Source organism: Sciurus vulgaris (assembly GCF_902686455.1).
Source record: "Sciurus vulgaris genome assembly, chromosome: 14".
Taxonomy (NCBI): Eukaryota; Metazoa; Chordata; class Mammalia; order Rodentia; family Sciuridae; genus Sciurus; species Sciurus vulgaris.
In genome coordinates, this window is record NC_136475.1 from 69,169,434 (window position 1) to 69,189,861 (window position 20,428).

At 46.7% G+C, this 20,428-nt stretch overlaps 2 protein-coding genes across 4 annotated transcripts in view; both read right to left on the reverse strand.

Moving 5' to 3' along the window:
• Window positions 1–278: 278 nt before the first annotated feature.
• VIT (vitrin) overlaps window positions 279–20,428 on the reverse strand; it is a 108,924-nt gene continuing 88,774 nt past the window's right edge. For all 3 annotated transcript variants that reach the window (XM_079109599.1, XM_079109598.1, XM_079109597.1), the window contains 4 exons: window positions 11,888–11,991; window positions 6,466–6,692; window positions 3,096–3,609; window positions 279–873 (listed from right to left, as the gene is read on the reverse strand). In XM_079109599.1, the coding sequence (XP_078965725.1) occupies window positions 695–873; window positions 3,096–3,609; window positions 6,466–6,692; window positions 11,888–11,991 (1,024 nt within the window). In that variant the 3' untranslated portion in view covers window positions 279–694. The remainder of the gene's footprint in view (window positions 874–3,095; window positions 3,610–6,465; window positions 6,693–11,887; window positions 11,992–20,428) is intronic.
• On the reverse strand, window positions 8,214–9,922 carry LOC306643632 (general transcription factor IIF subunit 1-like). The gene has a single exon (XM_079109845.1). It carries the CDS (start codon window positions 9,719–9,721, stop codon window positions 8,231–8,233), a length of 1,491 nt encoding a protein of 496 aa, XP_078965971.1. The 5' UTR covers window positions 9,722–9,922; the 3' UTR covers window positions 8,214–8,230.

The following is a 20,428-nucleotide window of genomic DNA, read 5'->3' on the forward strand; positions in this document are numbered from 1 at the left end:
CAGTCCCTCCCAGAGACTCGGATTTCACTGGCATTGAGATGGAGCCTGAGAATCAGGACTTTGGTAGCACCACTTTCAAGCAAGATCTACTTGTTCGTCAAGGGCCAGTGTTCCCAAAGCAATGTGATGCAGGTATTCAGGGATTCAGGCAACAGGAACAGCAAGACACTGCCTGTTCTCAGCACCAGGGGGTATGTTGTTACCCTGGGTGGGAAGAGCAGAGGGCAGCCCCCACCACAGACCTCCCACCACATGACACATGACACAATCAGAAAGAGTGCATTCGATCCTCTTAAACATTTAATTAAGCAACTCCTATGCTGTCGTGACAAAATGAAACTTGTTGAGGGTCACAGAGTTCTAATGAGAAATAAAAGTAAAAACAATTCTCCCAAAAGTTCCATTTAAGCCTGTCACAAGTGCTGCACTCTCTTTTGAGCATTTATTTTGAAAACAACTGTCAAAATGTAAATCCTCAGCACCCTAAAGATGACGTATCATTTCGGTTCGCTCTACCAGTCGATGATCATATTGCCAATGCCAGGTTTCCAGGTGGCAAAGAACAGTAATGCATCTGTTCACCCAAGCCCACCCTCCCCAAGACTTGACACCCTGTGTGTGCTCCGGAAAGCACAGGGATGGTCCAAAGAGCCAGTCAGGACGGCAGCATTTGCTGTGCCTGGCTGCTCAGAATTCAGTTCCGTGGCTGTGCGTTGAACTCTGTACAAATGTTCTGGATGATCTTGGGGACGGATTTGTACAGGTTGTCAAACTCATCCACAAAGAAGGAGTGGTCCCTGGCAGGGTGAGTGGCAATGATCTCCAGCTCATCCTGTGCGGCCCATGCAACACCGATGGCGTAGGTGATCACTCCTGTGGGGACAAAGATCGGATGAAGCAAATGTCTCTAAGAAAAAGTGTTGCTAACGAATCTTTGCCTTTCTGCTGCCCTGTCAGCACAACCAAACCCCAAATCAGGAATGTGCCCAGCAAAAGATAAAACTCCTATGGATCTCTAGGTTCTGGATTAAGATGAGGTATGGCCATTCATTCATTCACTCAATAAATACTGTTGAACATCCACTTCAGAGAGGAGGTAACAATTTTTAGTGGGAAAAACGGGGAGACTGCCTTCTGTGATAGTTCTTGATTTGGTTGTGGGCAGCTGGTGAGCTGGTGCTTGATCTTACTCTACAAAATCCTATTCCTACACCACCTTCAGCTTAGCCAGAGTGGATGAGCATGATGGCCATGAAACAGAGAGCAGAGCCTGGGGGTGGCCTTCCTGCCCAGGCACCTGCCCTGCAGCCCCCTGCCCCCGTGGCCCATCTCATCTTCTAGGCATCCCATCCTGCTGATGAGAAGCCATCCACACCTCACATAGCTCTGGTCTAATATGCTTTCAGTTGTCCATCATGCTGCATGTAAGCTGCCAGTCCCTTTTCTCACCTCTCCAGCTTCTTTTCTTCGAATATTGTCTAGGTTAGGGGAAACCAGCTTTGGGTTTTAAAATGCTTGCCAAGTGGCAGTGGGAACAGGTTTGCTGCAGAACTGAGCTTAGACTGACCAAACCCATGTTTCTGCTCAAAAATAGAAAGACTATCCCCTAATAAAGACTAGATGACGGTCTTACAATTGCAACTCTTCAGATCCTTGAGACCACCCTTGCACAGAACCTTCTACTGACTAGTCTGACAGATGGTCATCCAATCTGGACTTGGATGATCCAAGGAACACAATGCTCAGCGCATTTTTAGATGAATCATAGTGTTTAGCTGAGCAGGAACCTGCCTCCATGTATTGCATCTATTGGTCCCAGTTCTTTAGAGTTTCCCAGAATGTGATCCCCTGATAGCTCCCATTTCCTGCAGTCTTCTCTTTCCCTGAATAGGCCAAAGACACTCTCTGCGTTAGGCCCAAAGAAGGTACCTAGAGAAATAAGTGAGGGTGGGACAGATGTGCTAGAGAAAGCAGGAGAGCCCTGGGCTTATAGCCAAGAGCTAGCCCATCTGCCACTCACTTTGGGATTTGGTTACTTATGACCCTTAAACCAACTCTGCTGATATGAGACCAAGGGAATTTGTGACCGCTGGCACAAAGAATGTTACCATCCCACCATTGTGAATGTGCCCCCACAAGCTCTGCAAAGGGTGAGTCCCTGAGAAGATTTTGCCTAAATGCATTGTATAGATACTTTGGTTTCTGGAAGCCAGCACTACCTATTCATTAAGATTTGTTTTAGAAAAGATTTAAAGCAGCTCTCAAGAATACAAAAAGTCCTGCAAAATAACCCATATAAAAAGTATGCACAGAAAAGGGAAAAATAATTGACCACTGCACTGAGTGAGTTCTGTACCCTAGCACTTGGGTAGAGACCTGTGGTTCCACTGATCACTTGGTTTAATTTTATCATTATTATTATTCCTGCTATTATTATCGTCATTTGGAGTTTCTCCAGGCTGCTATATTTTCATGCTACTTTATGGCACTTTTCAGAACAGTGAATATATATATATATAGGCATAAATGTGACTGATTTTCTAAACACAAAAGTATTTTGCTCATTTTTTGTTTTTGAACCTTCTCTTGACAAATCAGAAATTTTTATATGGAAATATTTATTTAAATATTTTGCATCAAAATTTCTTGAGGTTTTCCCCCCCAGACCCCTAAGATCTAGTTGGCAACTGTTTACAAACATAGCACTACTTCTTTAAAAAACATTATTATTCTTTAAAAGGTACTGAGACAACTCAGTGTCTTCAACACAACTAGGGATTTGATTATCTTTCATAGAAAGTATAGAATCGAATTCCCTTCTAATGTCTCAAGCCCAAATGGGAAAAGCCTCAGGAGGTAGGAGGTGCAGGCCGTGGGTTTCCAAGGACACAGGGAGCCCCTGGCTGCCCCTCCTCCTTCCCTCTTTGCTACTCAGTCACCTGCGGTATTTGCTCCCCCTGATGGCTTTGAACATTTTTGAAAGTCACAGACACACCAATGCACAGAAAAGCAGAACCTTCCTTGCCCTCCAAGAACAGAGTCCCCGGAGCCCCAGAGAGAAGACTCAGCAGCCGGCTGAGCCAGGCCCGGCCTACCCTTCTGATGGGCGGCCATGGCTGGTATCCGCACGTCGTCGTAGGACCTGCCGTCGGTGATGAGGATCATCAGCTTCCTCTTGTTGGGCTTGGACTTCTTGAAGAGCTGCTCCAGGGCGTAGTGGATGGCAGCACCGGTGCTGGTGCCGCCACTCCAGTATCCCACCCTCTTGATGGCATTGAGGATGTCGGGCTTGGTGCTGTACTTGTCAAACCCAAACTCCAGCCGCTGCTCATAGGTGTACTGCACGGCCCCGATGCGCGTGTCTGTGTCTGAAATCTCAAACTCCTTGCTGAGGTTGGCCACAAACTGCAGGACCGTGCGGAAGTTGCCGGTCCCCACGCTGCTGGAGCCGTCGATGACGAAGCCAATGTCTGCTGAGTTTAAGCAGGTCTTGCTGCAGGCCAGGCGGTCAGTGTCGCAGACCCGCTTCACCAGGGGCTGCATGGTCTTGGAGAGGCCCAACCAGCTCGGCACGTTGAATGAGTAGAAACCATTTGTTCTGCACACGGCCTGGAAGACAGAGGGGACAGACACTCACCAGGTCAGGGGTCAAGTCTCCCAGCCTGGCACCATTACCTTGGGCCTCCAGGTGGGTGAAGTGGCAAACAGACTCCTGTTTGCTGTGCTAGCCCTTGTTGTGTGCCCTCTCCCTCTCAGTTCCCCTGGCTGGGCACTTGCTCAAAGACCTCTCCAGTCATCTCTGAACTCACTCCTGTCCCCTCGGCTGCCTCTGCCTTAGTGGGAAGCCATTGTGCGAGGCGAATGGCATAGGGAGATGTAAGGCATTGATTTCAGCTTCGGATTAATGCCTCTTCAGCTTGATTCATTTGTACTGGCAGCCAGCCATTGGTGGGCACCAACGCATTAGAGAATGAAGGAAAGCTTTTGTTCTGCTGGGAAAAACGGAGCACACACAAGAAATGACTGCAGGAATGTTTCCAGAGCAGCCTGCACCCAGTGGGAAGGGGCCCCAGAGTTTCTGAGTGGTCACACGGGTCAAGGTCACACTAGGTGCTCTTGGAGAGATTCTCTCATTAAATCCCCACCTCACCCTACAAGGGGAACTATGACCCACCATCGTGAGGGAACAAACTGAGGGCCTGCTATAAGGGAACATCCCTGAGCCCCCAAAACTAGACCACCTCTCTATCTGCCTTCAAATCCCAAGCGCTGCCCTCCAGACAACCTTGCCTCTAGGCAAATGAATATTTATTTATTTGTGCCCAAGCTCATTCCAGAAAAAATTCAAGTTAGCTGCAAATAAACATTGAGCAAACTGGTTGGTGTGCTTCTAGAAGTGACTGGGCTAGTGTTCCTAAGGTGGGGCTTTCCTTCCTTGTCCTTGCCTTTGGGGGTCATAGAACACGTCCAACCTGATGGCCACAGATGAACCTGCACGATTAAAAAATTATTTTGAAACAAGGAATGGCTTAATCCTTCCTAGGAAGTACATCTTTTGCTGATTTGTAAAAATCTAAATGAGGTTACAAAACTCCGCGGATAAGGGGGCACATGAGATAAGCGCTGGAAGCGAGCTGAGCCCACGGGTGGAGAGGAGGGATTCCTATCAGATGGCCTGTGGGAGATCCCGGCAGGGCAGAGACAGGAGGCCTCTGGCTGAAGCACAGGGCCTGTGTGGTGTCACAGCAGTGGGGCCAGGAAGGAGGGTTGAGACCATGCTGCAGACGCCGTAAGAACAAAGAGGGAGAGTGAAGGATTTAGAGCAAGGGCCCTACAGTTGTAGGAACTCTTTATAAAGCATGAGTTGAGCTTCACTATGAAATCTCTACATGGGAGGCCCAGGGGAAAGGCAGACAAGATGTTAAGTACTGATATGAACTGGGGAGATGTCATTGAGATGAGATGAGGGAGGTGAAGTGGGAGCCAATGAGGAATTCTGGGATAGAGGGGGCTGTTCATGCAAAGTCCTGAGAAGTTTGGGCAGGAAAGATGATGAACTTGGCTTGCTGCATGTAGGACTTAAAGTTCTAACAGGGCTTCAGAAAAGAGAAAAGTCACCAGGTATGGGGACACATGCCTATAGTCACAATGACTTGGTAGGTTGAGGTAGGAGGATCACAAGCTGGAGGCCAGCCTTAGTAACTTAGCAAGACACTGTCTAAAAATAAAAATTAAAAAGGGCTGGGGATGTAACTCAATGGTAGAGTACCCCTGAGCTCAATCCTTAGTTCAGGGTTGCAGGGGGAGTCCTTCATTAGGACAGAGATGACTGCGGAGCTCAAGAGATGAGAACTGAAGCTGTGGCCCTAGGGAGACTGGAGGGAGAAAGCCTTGACCAAGGAACAAGGACCAAGAAAGTCCACGTTCAGGGTAAAAATGAAAAAAAAGAAGAGAGCAAGTGAAATAACAGCTGCACAGTGCCAGGAAGTCAAGGAAGAGAATTTCCGGAAGTAAGAAGAGGTCAGCAGCTTGCTAACAGCAGGAGGTCAGGCCCTGTTAGCTCTGAATACATATAATATTAAGGCTGGAGGAGCATCAAAGACAAGCTTTTGCCAGTTGGGGTGGTACAGGCCTGAGACCCCAGCAACTCAGGAGGCCGAGGCAGGGGGATCACAAGTTCAAGGCCAGCCTCCGCAACTTAGCAAGATTCTGTCTCAAATTTTTAAAAAGTAAATGAAGAGAGCTGGGGATGTAGCTCAGTGGTAGAGCACCCCTAGGTTCAAACCCCAGTGCCAAGAAACAATATAAAAAATAAAAGACAAGCTGTCCAAGTCTGGCTAACTCTTCCTCCTTCCCTCCTTTCTGCCTTTCTTCCCTTTCCTTCAGCTGGAGGCTTGCCTTGAAGGAAGGTTCAAGTGGAGTCCCACTGTAAAACACCAAAGGTGGCCTTAGTGGCCTGGGAACAGGAGGCCCAGTATCCCATCTGACCTGCCCCATCTCCAGCCAGGCATCTCCACAGAACCCAGGAGTGGCACTGGAAACATGGCCTGCCTGAGCCGTCTCGACACCTCCCTTCTCGTTTATCAGATGGATGAATTTGTAGCATATGTGTGTGTGAGAACGCGTGTGTGTGATGGTGTGTACACACATGTGCATGGTCATGTGTTTGTGTGAAGCCTCCCTGGGCTTCCTTGTCGAGGTCCCAGGTGTTGTGGGAGGAGCAAGGAAGAGCCCCCATGGAGACCTCAGTGACACTGCTCCTGCCCTCTTCCCAAGTTGATGACCTTAGGGTGCGTGTGGGACTTTTCTCTGAGAGGGTAATTCCAGGTTCCCTCATTGGAGACCCTACTACCTAGATGCGGGCTTCACACACATTTGAAGGCCCAAGAGAACACCTTGATGGCAGCATAGCTTTTCAGAGTACAGGGCAGCTTGACTTTGGGGGAGTCTCTGGCACTTACAAACCTTGTTGGCAAAGCTGGGCTCCATCACATGCTGCTTCTCATTTTCTGCAGCAGCTTCCACAGTGATGAAGAAAATGTTGATTCCTGACTCTCTGGCAAGTCTCGAAGCCTCCTCCACTTTGTCTGTGGGCCAGCCGTCCACCAGCACGATGGCCACATTGGGAGCACCACCTCTGTTTCCATTGGCTTTGGAAAAGAAGGTCTTGGTCACAAAGGAGATGGCCCGGCCTGGAAGAAAAAGAGACTCGTGCTTGAAGGGGTCATACCAATGATAGATTCTGGACTAGATCACAGCAACACAAGGCAGTCCAGAAAAACATACTCACCCCTTCCCCAGTTGGTCCATTTCATTTTTTGAACCACTTTACTTTCTGGTGTATAATTCAGCAGCATTTGTGGGTACACAATTTAGTGACCTGGGCACATTCACAATGCCACACAGCCGTCACATTGCCCCCTCAGTTTCATTTGAAGTCTTCAACTTCTAATTACTTCTTGCTTTGAAAAAAGTTGGAGACCAGCAAAGGGAAAGGCTTTCATGGAAACAGAAGGGCCCCTTCTCTGCTTGGGTGCCAGACTCACACTGAGCTCTAAGCTGTCCCATGTGTCCTAGAGCACGGGTAGGAGGAGTTGACCTGGAGCTTCCTTCTCTTAGCTTCCTAAAGCCTGGGCGAGCCCAGTGTTCCAGGAGCTGCTGGGCTGCAGGGCTGTATTCTGTGGTCAACAGTGTCTTGCCTTCAGTTCCAGGCCAGTGGCACTAATCCAGCTGGGCAGGGAAGAGCTATACCACCAGGAACTGAGAGACTGTGTTCTAGCCCTGGCTGTGCCAACTACTGGCTGTGTGGCCCTGGATAGGTCACTCAGTCTCTGGGTCTAGACTTCCAGGCCAATGACCTACTTCAGCTGAGTGCAACAGTCATGGGGCTTTCTGAAACCTCGACATGGCTTTCTCTAGTGTGTATTTCACACTGTGCAGGGTCTCAGGACATTTTCAGAGTCATCTTGATGACAAACTGTCCCACTTTTCCAGTAATTTCCCAGTCTCAGTGCTGAAAGTCCAGATTCCCTTTGGCAAATTGGGATGACTAGGCTCCCATCTTGGGTTCTGGGGAGCCCTGTATGTGTGTATATATATACCCACACATCCTCCGAAATTATACACAGGATCTTGTGTGTGAGTACTGTCTGGATAGCAAGGCCATATTCTTTTTGGAGATTCTCAAGTGAGTTCTTAATAACAGTTAACAACCACCTTCTTTTGGTTTTTGGACAAATATCATTACACTCAATGCTTTTCTGGTTTGGGTGGTATAATCTTACCTGTTAAATGAAAGCATCAAATGGTTACGTACAAAGTCCTGGAGAAGTGTCTTAGTGGACCCACATGAACTGGCTGCACAGAACCTGGTTGCTAAGGAAAAACTGGTTGCTAAAAATCTGCTTCCAGGGCAAGGATAATTTCCATCAAGTCCCAGAGACCCAGTAGTCCTCTCTGGCTTAATACTAGGCACCATAAGGGAGCCAGAAGGTCACTTTGACCCCACATAACCTAGAGTCCAGTTGAATCCATAGTGAACCAGTGCTTGATGCACATTTCATTCACCTTGCCGTGGTTTTTGTTGTTGTTTTCTTTTCTTTTCCTTTTCATACTAGGGATTGAACTCAGGGACACCTAACCACTGATCCACATCCTCAGGCCTTTTTTTTTTTTTTTTTTTTTTTTTTTCAGGTTTGGATAGACGTGTTTATTGGGGTGGTGGTGGGTCTCAGTCCTTGAGGGAGAAGTGCATCTTGTCATTGACCATCTTGCTCTCAGGGTTGAGGCGGATCTGGGCCAGCACGTTCACCGTCTGCTCGCTCAGCTCTGTCTTCTTGGTCTGGAACTTTTTCAGTAGGTCCTTGGTGGTCATGGGCTTCTGCGTCAGGTAACGGTGCACAGCATCCTCGGTCACCTGCATGTCACCACTGCAGGGCATGAACTTCCCAGAGGGCGGCTGTGGGGTTGACTTACTGGACAGGCTCTGGGGTGCTGTGCCCAGGCGTAACCGCTTTGCAGCTGGTGTCTCACTGGCTCGCTTCCCGTGCTCCAGTTTGCTGGTGGCTGCCCGCAGGGTGGAGGAGGTGCTGGTGCCCTCTGTGCTGGGCATGCCCGGGCAGCTGCTGCCCTGTGAGCTGCCTCCCAATGGCTTCTGCTCCCTCTTGGGGGATGTCTTCTTCTTCGCCATGAAGAAGGCCTCGCTGTCGATGTCGCTCTCCTCTGAGCTGTCCGACTGGTCGCTGCTGTCTTTCCTGCGCCTCTTCTCCTGCGGGGTGGGGGCCTTCTTCTCCTTCTCCTCCTTGTCCTCCTTGGGTGGCTTCTCCCCCTCCCTGCTCTCGCTCTGCTCGTGGACGCCTTTGGGCCCGTCCTCCTGCTGCATGGCTTTGGGCTTACCCTCGGCCTTGTCCTGGGAGCTGCTGGAGCTGTCAGACATGTAGTTCACCTCCTGGTCCTCAAAGGCCTCGTCTTCCCAGCTCTTCTTCTTCTTCTTCCTGCCCGCCTTGGTCAGTGGCGCCTTCTTCTTGGTCTTGGGGGCTCTGCTGCCCTCCTCACCACTGGCATCACTGTCATTGGAGGACATCTCCAGGTCGACCTCCAGGTCGTGGATGCGCAGCTCGCTGGCCTTCCTGCGGCCTCGCTTCTCCTTCCCCTCCTCATCCTTGTCCCGGTCCTGGTCCTTGAGCCGCCGCTGCTTCATGAAGCTGAAGTGGTTCAGAACCTTGTTCTTCCTCTCCCACTCCTCCTCGGCCTCCTCAGCAGTTAGCGTGCAGTGTCGAGCCAGTGGCGTGAAATTGTACCAGTTGTGCACAGGAAAGGCCTCGAAGGCCCCGTCGGGGCACTGGGTGAAGATGTAGTAGGATGCGTTCTCCGTCACGCCTCCCTTCTTTATGCCCTTGAACTTTCTGCCTGATTTTCCATTGACACGCAGGAGCCAGGGCTGGTTCTCGGGTTGGAATTCCTTGAGGCCATACTTTTTCCGGCGAGCCTCTTCCCGGAGCTTGTGGTTAAACTCACTGCCGGTGCCTGACTCAGGCATCTCCTCCTCCTGGTAAATCTTCTTGTTACTCAAGTCCCTCTCCAGCCGGGCCTGATTCCATGTAGCAAAATTGACTTTATCCGCTGCATTGAAAGCCATTATGTTATATTTTTTGGTTGTGTTCTTGGGAACTCGAACAACATACTCGGTGACATTCTGAGTGCCAGGACCCAGGGCCGCCATGGTGAGGGGTTGGTGGCTCAGGTCCAGTCCGACCTGGATTCTGTTCGCCTGGCGCGGGGCCGTGTCCCTCAGTCCCGGGAAAGCCGCCCTTTAGGCGTCAGGCCTCCGATCCTGAGCGAGGACTCCTAGCACTAGGCGCTGGCAACCCTGGGAAAATCACCAGGAAGTGGTGCTCCCTCTTCTCCTTCCGCTCCGGCGCCGCAGCCCGACCGGAAGCGGAAGTCGTCTGTAGACCGCGTCGAGATGGCACCCTCCTCCGTGGTTGTGGGCCAGTCAAGACCGTAACATGTGTTTTCCCCTCTCCGCCCTATCTCACACTCTGCACACACAGGCCCAATCTGAGACAAATCGACTGCCTTCCGTGGTCTCCTTAGGCCTTTTTTATATTTTATTTAGAGACAGGGTCTTACCGAGTCGCTTAGGGCCTTGCTAAATTGCTGAGGCTGACTTTGAACTCGCCATCTTCCTGCCTCAGCCTCCAGAGCTGCTGGGATTACAGGCATGCGCTATTGCGCCTGGCTTGTAGTGGGTCTTGAAACCGGAGGCTGGACGTCTGAAAACTACATTGTCCATACTCTCTTGCATCTAGATTTCTAGTTTTGTTTTAGTTTCACAAATTGATGAATTTACATGAGATTTAGAAGGTGAAAGTAGGCAGAGGGTGTACTTTTCTTTCAGCCATTTCTGCTGGTCAGAATCTAGAGTATTTGACTTCTCTTGGAACACCATTGGCAGAGATGCTTGTGTTGGTTACTAGCTTCAATGGTGCTAGGTGGCAAGGTGCAGAACAGCCCTTTTGTGGGTATCAATGGGGCAAGGAGGACTTGGGTTTGGAGTTGGCAGTTGTGGAAGAAGCTTCCTAGCAGAAGCAGGCTCCAGAAGAGGCTGTGGTGTCAGAATTCAGAAAGTTGTCTCCGGATCTTGGAAGAGGTAGCAGCTCCCTTGGATTCAAGCCCTGTTTCTGAAACAAGCCTACAGTCTGCTTCTTCAGCTCTTTCTATAATTCTCATAATGTTAAATGCTCTGAAATACATTACTTTATACCTGAATCAGCTCAATTCTGTCCTCTGAACCCAAACCCTGAATCAGAGGCAGAGTTTAGACATGTCATCTACTGATTAGGTTAAGACATCTTTCTGATCTCCTCAGGGAAGTTAGGTGTCTTCTGAAGATTATCTCCAGTGGAATTTTGCTAATGGAAAGATTAAGTTGAGAACAAGTCAGAAATCAACTTCAACATGTTTGTAATGAAGATGCTTTGGATTCTGGGGCATGGAGAGCAGCAGCTTGGCCAGCGTTTATTTAACATTGTCCAAAGGTGAAAGGCTCTGTATTTGCTTGATTCTTATGTTTGGTGGCTACAAAAGTGTTCTCTGAGGGTTGGGGGAGGGAAATAACTAATCAGATTTTCTGTAACTCCAAAGACACTCCCTCAAGGATAGTTCTGCTCTCGGCAAATGTGGTTCACATCTCCATTCCTTTGGATTTAGATGGTATGAACAGGTTCCCTGAGAAGAAGATAATCAGCTCCCCTCATGTCCCCAAAGCCAGGCTACCATTTATACATTAATAACATATTGGCATGAACTCTTTGACATTCTGAGCATTCTTAGTGTAAAAGTGTGAAACTGTTAAGCTGTTTCCTAATGCCCAGATACCTCTGGGTGAAATGATAAAATGTGGAGTTTCTGAATCTGCCCCACTTGAGGATTAGATCTTGAACTGCTGGTTCCCCTCCAAAGACTCAGACATCACAGGAGATTCATCTTGAAATAGAGGACAAGTGTCTTTTTGCAGAGTCATTGCTACAACAATAGCAGATAGGAACAAGACTCCCAAGGAGCACTGAGCTGCTTCCTGAATGGAATTGGTATTGGAATTTAATGTTAAATGTTGGCAACTTGGAGGCCAACCAGGAAATAGTCACAACAGCAGTCCTGCTTGTCCTGAACAAAACAAGCGAGCTGGAACTAGATGGCACATGTGTTTTGACAATTCTTGCCACCCGAATCCGTTATAATACGTTAGAAAAGATACAGATGTTATATGAGTCATTTTTTGATGGATTATTTTTTCCCCCTCCTTCAATATAGAATGTTAGAAGACAACCACATAAAAAGAGAACCATGGTAACAAGATAGAATTATCTGAAGTTGGGTCACATACCTACATTAGAAAGCCCTCCTCTCTGGGTAATTTTCTCAATAGCTGTCTTCAGGTCTTGAGAATTCATGTGAGTTTTGAGGTTAAACTGGGTAGCAGGGTTGTCACTGAAGAGTTAGAACAAAAAATAAAAATTAGCTCAAAAGTTTTTACTGTCAAGAAAGGTAGAAATCATAGTTAATTCTTTTACATACCAAGAGAATGGCAGCTGCTTCAAAGCCTTAAACTGTGGTTCACAAAATGTTCCACTGTGGACAGAGGGTTGGAAAGACAGGAAGACAGGGATCCTCCATGGGGCATGGAGAGAGACAGGCTATTTTGGAACTGTGACCCACTGTATGGTGCATGATCTGTGTAGTCACACAGGGCCCACACTTGATTTACTGCTTTGCTACACCCCCTGGGATTCTTAACGATTTTGGAAAGACCTGCAAATTATGGGGCTATTTTTGGCTGTAACTTAGTAAGTCCTCAAGAAGGGGGATGGAGACTTTTTCCTTGGTAGTATTAGAGATTGAACCCAAGGACTCCTGCATGCTAGGCAAGAGCTTTACCACTGAGCTACACTCCAAACCTGGGAGGAGAATTTTCAAAGCATCTTTTCCAAGAACCCCAGAAGTAGCTCAATTGAGAAGCTGAGAAGGTGGCTGACTGTGGATTCCTTTTGAGTTTTTTGGGGACAAGATAAATAATGCAGTCACCAGGACCTAACGGAGAGCAGACATTCTCTGCTTCTCTCCCACCCTTTCTTCTTCTCTCTTTTCTCATCTTCCTGGGTCTCTCAAGGTGATCTGAGTTATTTCCGTCAGATATGCTAATCAAAATGGCAGGTGGGGAGGAGGTGGGAAGCCACTTTCAGGGAAGGCAGGAAATTTAAAACAAGTTCAACCAAGGTGGGGCCTTGGGGCAACTCCCAACCAGATGAAGTCCCACCAGATGAAAACTGAGTTCCCTGGTTAGGATTAAATGAAAACAAGCAAACAACAGCAAAGCCATCAGGAAATGGGCAATTGTGGGCCTCTGGGCTGAGCATCAGGTGTTCTGATCTGAGGATATAGTCATAGATGTGGGAGGAGGAGACACACGTGAGGGAGCTCTGGGGTTTCCACTGTCATGTTATTCCCTCCAGGGTCGTGGGCTCAGGGTTAACATGCTTACAGCACAATCCAGTGACGGCTGGACCCGCCTCCCAGCCACCAGGCTCAAACCATTTCTTGATAGTAACAAAAACCAGACTAATACGTCCCATCGTCGGGCTTCATATTTTGTCTTTCAAAGCATCCATAATTTAGTTCTAACTTATGTTGATGTTCCTCTCTCTCTCTTTTTCTCTCTCCCCTCTTCCTCTTTTCCAGGATATCCTATATTCTAGTCAAAACGTCAAAATGAACTATTCACTCTTTCCTGTGGTCTGTACACACAGTCTTGGCTTTTGTTTGTTTTGTTTTGTTTTGTGGTACTGGGAATGGAACCACGTTGGGCTTTGCCACTGAGGCTGTCCTTGAACTCACGATTTTCCTGCTTCAACCTCCTGAGTGGCTAACATTACGCGCATGTAGCATCACACCCAGCGAGTCTTGTCATCCCTCGTGGTTATGTTTTTCAAAGTCACCACAAGCACTGGCTTAGGGGATAGTGAGGCACCCCTAAAGGAAATAGGGTTTGGTTCTTGAGGACCTCTGGTCACAGCAGCAGCATTGACAGATCAAAACATTACCTTGTTAAGCCACAAAAGGAAGATGTTAGCTTGCCTTATATGAAAAAATAAAAAAGTTTCACAAGGGACAAGTTACATATTAAAAAATAATGATAAAATAAAAATAAAAATGGTTAAGATGATTAAAAAACATTCCCTTGTTTTCCATGTGTTCATCTTTGAAGATTCTGAAAGATAATATTTCTTAGAAATTAATTATATCTGATTTTTTTTAATAATAAAACATCAGCTGAGCAGGGTTTAATATTTTTCTTGACCTTGGATAATCTGACTCTAAATGTCTTTGGCTTTCAGCCTCACAACAGTGTTTTCCATGAGGCTTTGTTCGTTGATTTGTTTTTTAGTCAGCTGTCCCTTTGTGAATCTCTAAGTTTGGTCTTTTTCCCATCTTTTCCATAGCTTTGCCACACACTGTAGTTGTTACTTACACACTTTCTGGAGCACAGTCACATACAGATCAGCAAGTTTCCTTTCCTAACACCTCATGCCTGAGAGAAGCTCATCTAACATTTGTCATTTTCTCTGGAAGCCACAGCACAGCCTTCTTGTGCTCACAGTGCTAGATGCCATTTCAGCACTACATTTGGGGAAATTTTATTTTTATTACTTATTATTAATTTTGTACTGGGGGTTGAGTCCAGGGGTGCTTTACCATGAAGCCACATCCCTGGTCCTTTTCATTTCTAATTTTGAGACAGAGTCTAAGTTGCCAAGGGTCTTGCTAAATTGTCTCATGCTGGGCTTGAACTTGTGATCCTTCTGCCTCAGCCTCCAGAGTTACAGAGATTACAGACATGAGCCACTGTGCCTGGCTTAGGTGGCATTTTAAATAGTAAAGTCACAAAAGCAAAACCCCAAACTGCAAAACTGCAAAACTGCAAAACAGCAAAAAAAAAAAAAAAAAAAAGAAAGAAAGAAAGAAAGAAAGAAAGAAAGAAAGAAAAGAAAAAGACGTAAACTGGACTGAGAAAAGGAAGGAGGCAGGTGTAACTTTGTATGAGCATGGCTGGAAATAGGTGAGGCAGGTGACTCCAAATGTGCAGAGGAGACTCTGAAAGTGCCTCGATTTACAAACTTGGTTAAAATTGAATTTCAGTGAGTAGATCCACTGGCAAATAAGTGGATGCCCAAGTCCTGAGGAGGGTTGTAACCTAGCTGAGAACAGGTGCTCCTCCTGGCTTCTGAGCACTAGTGTTTAGCACGCAGGGGGTAATAGGTTAGTGTGGAGCACATAAGTGAAAGAGAACTCAAATGTCCCACCATCTTTTTCTTTTGGTACCAGGGATTAAACCCAGGGATGCTTAATCAACGAGCCCCAACCCCAGCCCTTTTTAATATTTTATTTAGAGACAGGGTCTCTCTGAGTTGCTTAAGGCCTTGCTAAATTGCTGAGTCTGGCTTTTTTAACTTGCAGTCCTCCTGCCTCAGCCTCCCTAGTGTGCACCATCTCTCTGGGCTCAAATGTCCTCTCTTGGCTCATTGCCAGTGCAGCTGAAGACTCTGCCTTGAAGCTCCACACTATTCACCCTTTGCTTCGATTACATCATGGATGTAGACAAATTCATCCTCAGAGGTGTATAGTTGAGCTATTCATACTCCGTTTTAGTCCGTTTTTTCACTGTTGTGACTAAAAGGACCCAACCAGAACAATTATAGAGGATGAAAAGTTTATTTAAGGGCTCATGGTTTCAGAGATCTTAGTCCATAGGAGGCTGGCTCCGTTCCTCAGGGCTCCAGGTGAGGCAGAACATCATGGCAGAAGAGTGTGGTGGAGGGAAGTGGCTCAGGAGGTGATCAGGAAGCAGAGAGACTCCACTCATCAGATACAAATATCTACCCCAAAGCCATGACCCAATTCCCACCTCCTCCAGCCACACCCTACCACTCAGTTACCACTCAGTTAATCCCTACCAGGAGATTAAATCACTGATTGGGTTAAGGCTCTTAATAACTCAATCATTTCTCTGAACTTCTTGCATTGCCTCACTCATGAGCTTTGGGAGGGACAGTTCACATCCAAAACCATAACATACATGTAATAAATAGGTGATTTAATTTTATTTAATGCCATTCCCCCCCAAAAAATGCCCACTACTAGACCATAAAGTCCTAAAGAACAGAATCTCTATCACATTTATTTATTTTAATGGATTGAAAAGTTGGATCAGGGGACTGCTGAAATCCTCTCCAATTATTAAATTGATGATCATTGTTATTATTAGGGGCAAAGCTATGGAGTTTATCCACACGGGATCTTACAGGTGGATGTAATCAAACCACTTAAATGAATATTACATCCATATTCCCTGCAAATGGCATAGTGCTCAATACATGGCAAACATTTAATAAATCTTTGTAAAAGTGCACTCTAAATCACAGGAATGAATGAAGAATTGTTCATTTATAGACTGTGGCAGCTTTCAGGACCAGAGCACATGAATACATGGATGTTATTGTCCTTCAGAACATATAGGTGGAGTCCTGCCATCTTGGCGTAGTTTCTTTTCAGATGGAGACTGCTATAGGTTGGGAATGGTTTATCTCCTAGAAGTTCCTGTGCTGGAGGCTTGGTCTCCAGTGTGGCAGTGTTGAGGTGGTGGGACCTTTAAGAGATGGGGCCTGGCCAGGAAGTAACAGATCCTGCGGGTACCACCCTCCAAAGGCATTGGCACCAACCAGTCTATGGGACTGGATTGGTTTTCTGTCAGAATGGGTTGTTATAAGAATCCATTCTGGTTCCTCCACTGAATTTTTCTGCATGTTTTTCCCAGGCACTTCCCTTTCTCCATTTTGATACCATGAAATCCTCACCAGAGCTGAGCAGAAGCTGCTGCCATGCTCTCTAACCTCCACTTCAAGTTAAATAAAGCTCTTTTGTTTCTAAAGTACCCAGCCTTAGGTATTTTGTCATAGTAACCAAAGACAGAATAAGACATGAACTAAAAGTTCAAAGAGGAATGCTACTATTTTATGTAAGCAGTCTTTGAATTTGTAATTTTATTATAAGTTCTAGCGAAAGGAAAACACATTTCCCCCCTCAGCAATATTAAAGATTTTTTTAAAACACATGTGAAGAAAATAAAGAGGTTTATAGCTCAAGGAGAAAATGTAAAATTGTTCTATGTTTGGAAGAAGAACTAGGGTTAATGAAGAGAAGTTAAAAGGAGCCAGAAGTTGGGCAGGCACAGAAAGGGATAATTTGTGCAATAAGAAATGTCTACCTGGCAAGGGCTCAGGAAGCAGGAACACATGTCAGAGGTGGGCACAGGGATTTCCTAAGAGGTCTTAGGGACAGGGGGCAGAGATGTGGGTGAGGTCATCAGGTTTCCAGACCTCCCTGATGACCCACTCACCAGGGACAAAACTATAGAGGTTACCAGGCCTCTCTTGGAAGAAATTCAATGGGGTCTGGGAATTTTTTTTAATGAATCCAGGTGATTCGGGAAGTCCTGGGTTCTAAAGAACTTCTGAGGCCCTGTCAGTCCTAAAGCTGTCATTCTGTGAAAGTCCCAGAGTCTACTGATTTTCCCTGTAACACTTTCAGTCATATGCAGTGAACTCTCACAAGAATTTTTATGCCAATACAGAAATATTAACTCACTATCTTACCTCCAGTAAGGATCTTTCGAAACTGTTTCATCCAATAAAAGTTTATCTTAAGGTTATAAGCAAATGATCAATATTTAGCCATTTAATTTTTATTACTAGCTAAAGTGTGGTGATTTATTGCTTTGGTCAATGAAGTAAGCATGCCTGTGAGATCAGGAAGATGCTCCAGGGGATATTCTGGTGACTAAGAGTGGGTGTAGACTTGTCCCATGAGGGCATTACCTGGTTCAGATTGAAAATGATTCTGCCCCCATCAAACAGCTATGAACTTACTGAAGCAGCTGTGCCCAGCCTAGGTGCAGTGGCCTGGGCCAGCCTGCCCTGGGACTTTGTACAACTAGTTCTTATGACTGGACCCTGGCATTCTGCACATTTCCTAGCATGAGAGAAGGGGGAACCGGGTCTTATGATTACATTTAATTTTTATTTGAGGGTTTTTGTAAAATAGTGGAAATATACCAAAAAATAGTGGGAAATTAACCCACATTAACCTCTTCCTGTTGGAGGAGATGTGGACATGTAATCTGTTGGTCTGAGAGTCCCTCCTGAACCAACTGGCTCACCAGCTGCTAATCTGTAACCACATAACAGGACTTCCCCAGGTGAGTGATGGAATGTGTTAGCAACAGAGCTTCCCAAGCTCAGATGTGCAGCAGATCACCTGGGGATCTTGTTAAAATGTAGATTTTGCTGCTGTTGGGCCACAGTGAGGTCTGAGGTTGTGTATTTCTAACAACCTCCCAGATGATACTGTGAGCCACACTTTGAGTAGCAATGTCTTAGTGGATGCTTTAAGAATCAACAAATCAGCAGTGGGGCTGCCAGTAATGTGAGGAAGGGAGGAGAATAAAATATGAAGTCTAGAGAAGCAAGAAAAAGACAGGTAGGAAGGGGGATGGAGCTCCCGCAGCTGTTAGGTCAAGTAGGGGCAGGTGAAGGACCAGGGTCATGGGATTCATCAGAAGACAGCACAGGCCTATGGGTATATTTGTGCCTTCACTCTATGGTTAAACAATAGAATAAATGGGGAGTTCTAAGAAATAACGATGCCCAAGCTCCACACAGAAATTCTGATTTCATTGATCTGGGGTTTGATTTGGGCCTTGGGATTTTTAAGAGCTACTCGGGTAGTTTTAATGGCCATCAGGATAGCCATCTGCTCCTCAAGGGGGAGAATGATCTCACAGGGATGCTGGATAAGCCCGGAAAATGTGTGATGGGAATTCAAGGGGAATTTCTGGTGGAAGTCAAGTGCAGTCATTTTGTATGTACCTCCAGAGAACTACACAGGAAGGAACTGAAACGCCCAAGATTCTTGTTCATGTCGTATTTGTAAATCAGTGGGCTCGGAGACTCTCCTTTCCTAAGGAGTATGGTTTCCCAGGCTTACTGGGCTTGCCTGCATATAAGAAGTGACCAGGTGGGGTCTTTGCAAGGGTCAAAAGGCCCTGGAGAGTCAACCCAGGTAGATGGCAGGTAGCTGTTCTGGGATCCTGTTCTGCAATAGGCAGTGTGGACTATGAGGGCAAAAGAGCAGTCGGGCAGAGTTGAATAAGAAATTCAAGTACCAACTTCTGGGCCTCATCCCCTTGCGTGATTCTGGTTTCAAAGGTCTGGTCCAGTCATCAGCATTTTTAAAAAGTTCCCTAGGTAAGTCAAGGTCCAGGCAGTCCCTTCCTGCTCAGAAGTCCCACTGGGTGCTGGTGATGACAGTATGACTCACATCCCTCTATCCCATTCCAGCTGCATCCTATACCTCAGCCCCTCCCACTTGTTCTTTGCTGCAGACTCAGGGAATTGGCCAGTTGTATTAGTTTCTTACTGCTGCTGTAACAAATGACCATAAACTTAGCAGATTAAATAACATGAATTTGTGAGTTTACAGTTCTGAAGTTCAATGTGGATCTCCATTGGCTCAATTCAAGGTGTTGGCAGGGTTCTGTTGCTTTCTGAAGGCTTGCAGGAGAATCTGTTTCTTTTTGCCAGCTTAAGGATCCCTGATCCTTGCCTACAGCCCCTTCTTCCATCTTCAAAGTCATCAATGTTGCAGCTCCCGTATTGATAAGTTCTCCATTTTCCAGGATGGGTGATTAGATTGGACAATCACTTCATCTCAGAATCCCTATCTTTAATCACATTGGCAAAGTCCTTCACAGGCTCCAGATATTTGGACTTGAACACTTTCAGTACTGTTATTCTGTCAAACACTCCAGACTTGAACCCTTGCTTCTTCCTTCCACTCTGACTGTCCTGTGCTGGGCAGCTCAGCTGGTCTGTAGAATGTCTGGGGCATGCTTGCTGTTTCCGGCAGGAGGGGATGCTCAGCTCAGTGCATGGCTCTGAGTCCTCAGTCCAGGGCTGAGGCTGGGGTTGCTGAGAATCCAGAAAACATAGGAGATGCAGCCCAAGTCAGAGCCACTCTCTGAAACAGATGGCAACAGTTCTAGACCCATGAGCAAAGAATTCAACTTCATTTTTAAATGAAGAAAAACCAACATTTTGCTTTTTTCCAAAGCTGTTTTCTGATGTGGCTGCATTTGTTCTGGTTGCTAGAGTTCACCTAATAGCTGCTTGCTCTGGCTGTTCTTTCACCTAGTCTTTTAGTGTTCTGTTGGTATTAAAAATTTCGAGCCTCTTGGTGGTATAATTTTAACTTAGAATGCACATGCAAGACAGGGGTTTGATCCTTGGCTTGCTGTTCAAGCCCAGTGTCTTAGTCTTCAATATGGTGGAAATCATTAATTACCAGAAGTTTTCCTGGCAGATGAGCATCATCTTCCCTCTGAAGTCAATTTTGTTTGACATTTTTGGGATTAACCCGGGAATGACATTTTCACTCCTCCCATGGGGGTGCATTTAGCTGGTATTCTTGGGAACATCATCTCTGAGTGTATGTCATATGCCCCCTGCCTCTCCCAGTGGAGGTGTGTGATGATTGCGGTGGCAAGGCTGTGGCTGATGCCGTTGTACGTTATGAGCCTCTGCAGGTGAGGAATATGGGAGAAGGAGTACTCTCGTGCCTCAGTGGTTAGACTCTCTGTGGGCCTGGACCAGTGGTAGGAATTCAGCCAGTGCAAGGTGAAGTATTGGAGGAATAGAAAGCAGGAGCCGGGCAGAGGATGCTGGTCTGTGGAGGAAGGAATGGAGTGAACAAGCAGAGAGCCCAGTGAGATGTCCGGAGAGGAGGGAGGGACTAATCAGGGACTTGTCAGTCCTCT

Bases quoted from the DNA above. Each gene is read 5' to 3' on its own strand.
- LOC306643632 (XM_079109845.1), bottom strand. From the start codon at position 9,721: ATGGCGGCCCTGGGTCCTGGCACTCAGAATGTCACCGAGTATGTTGTT.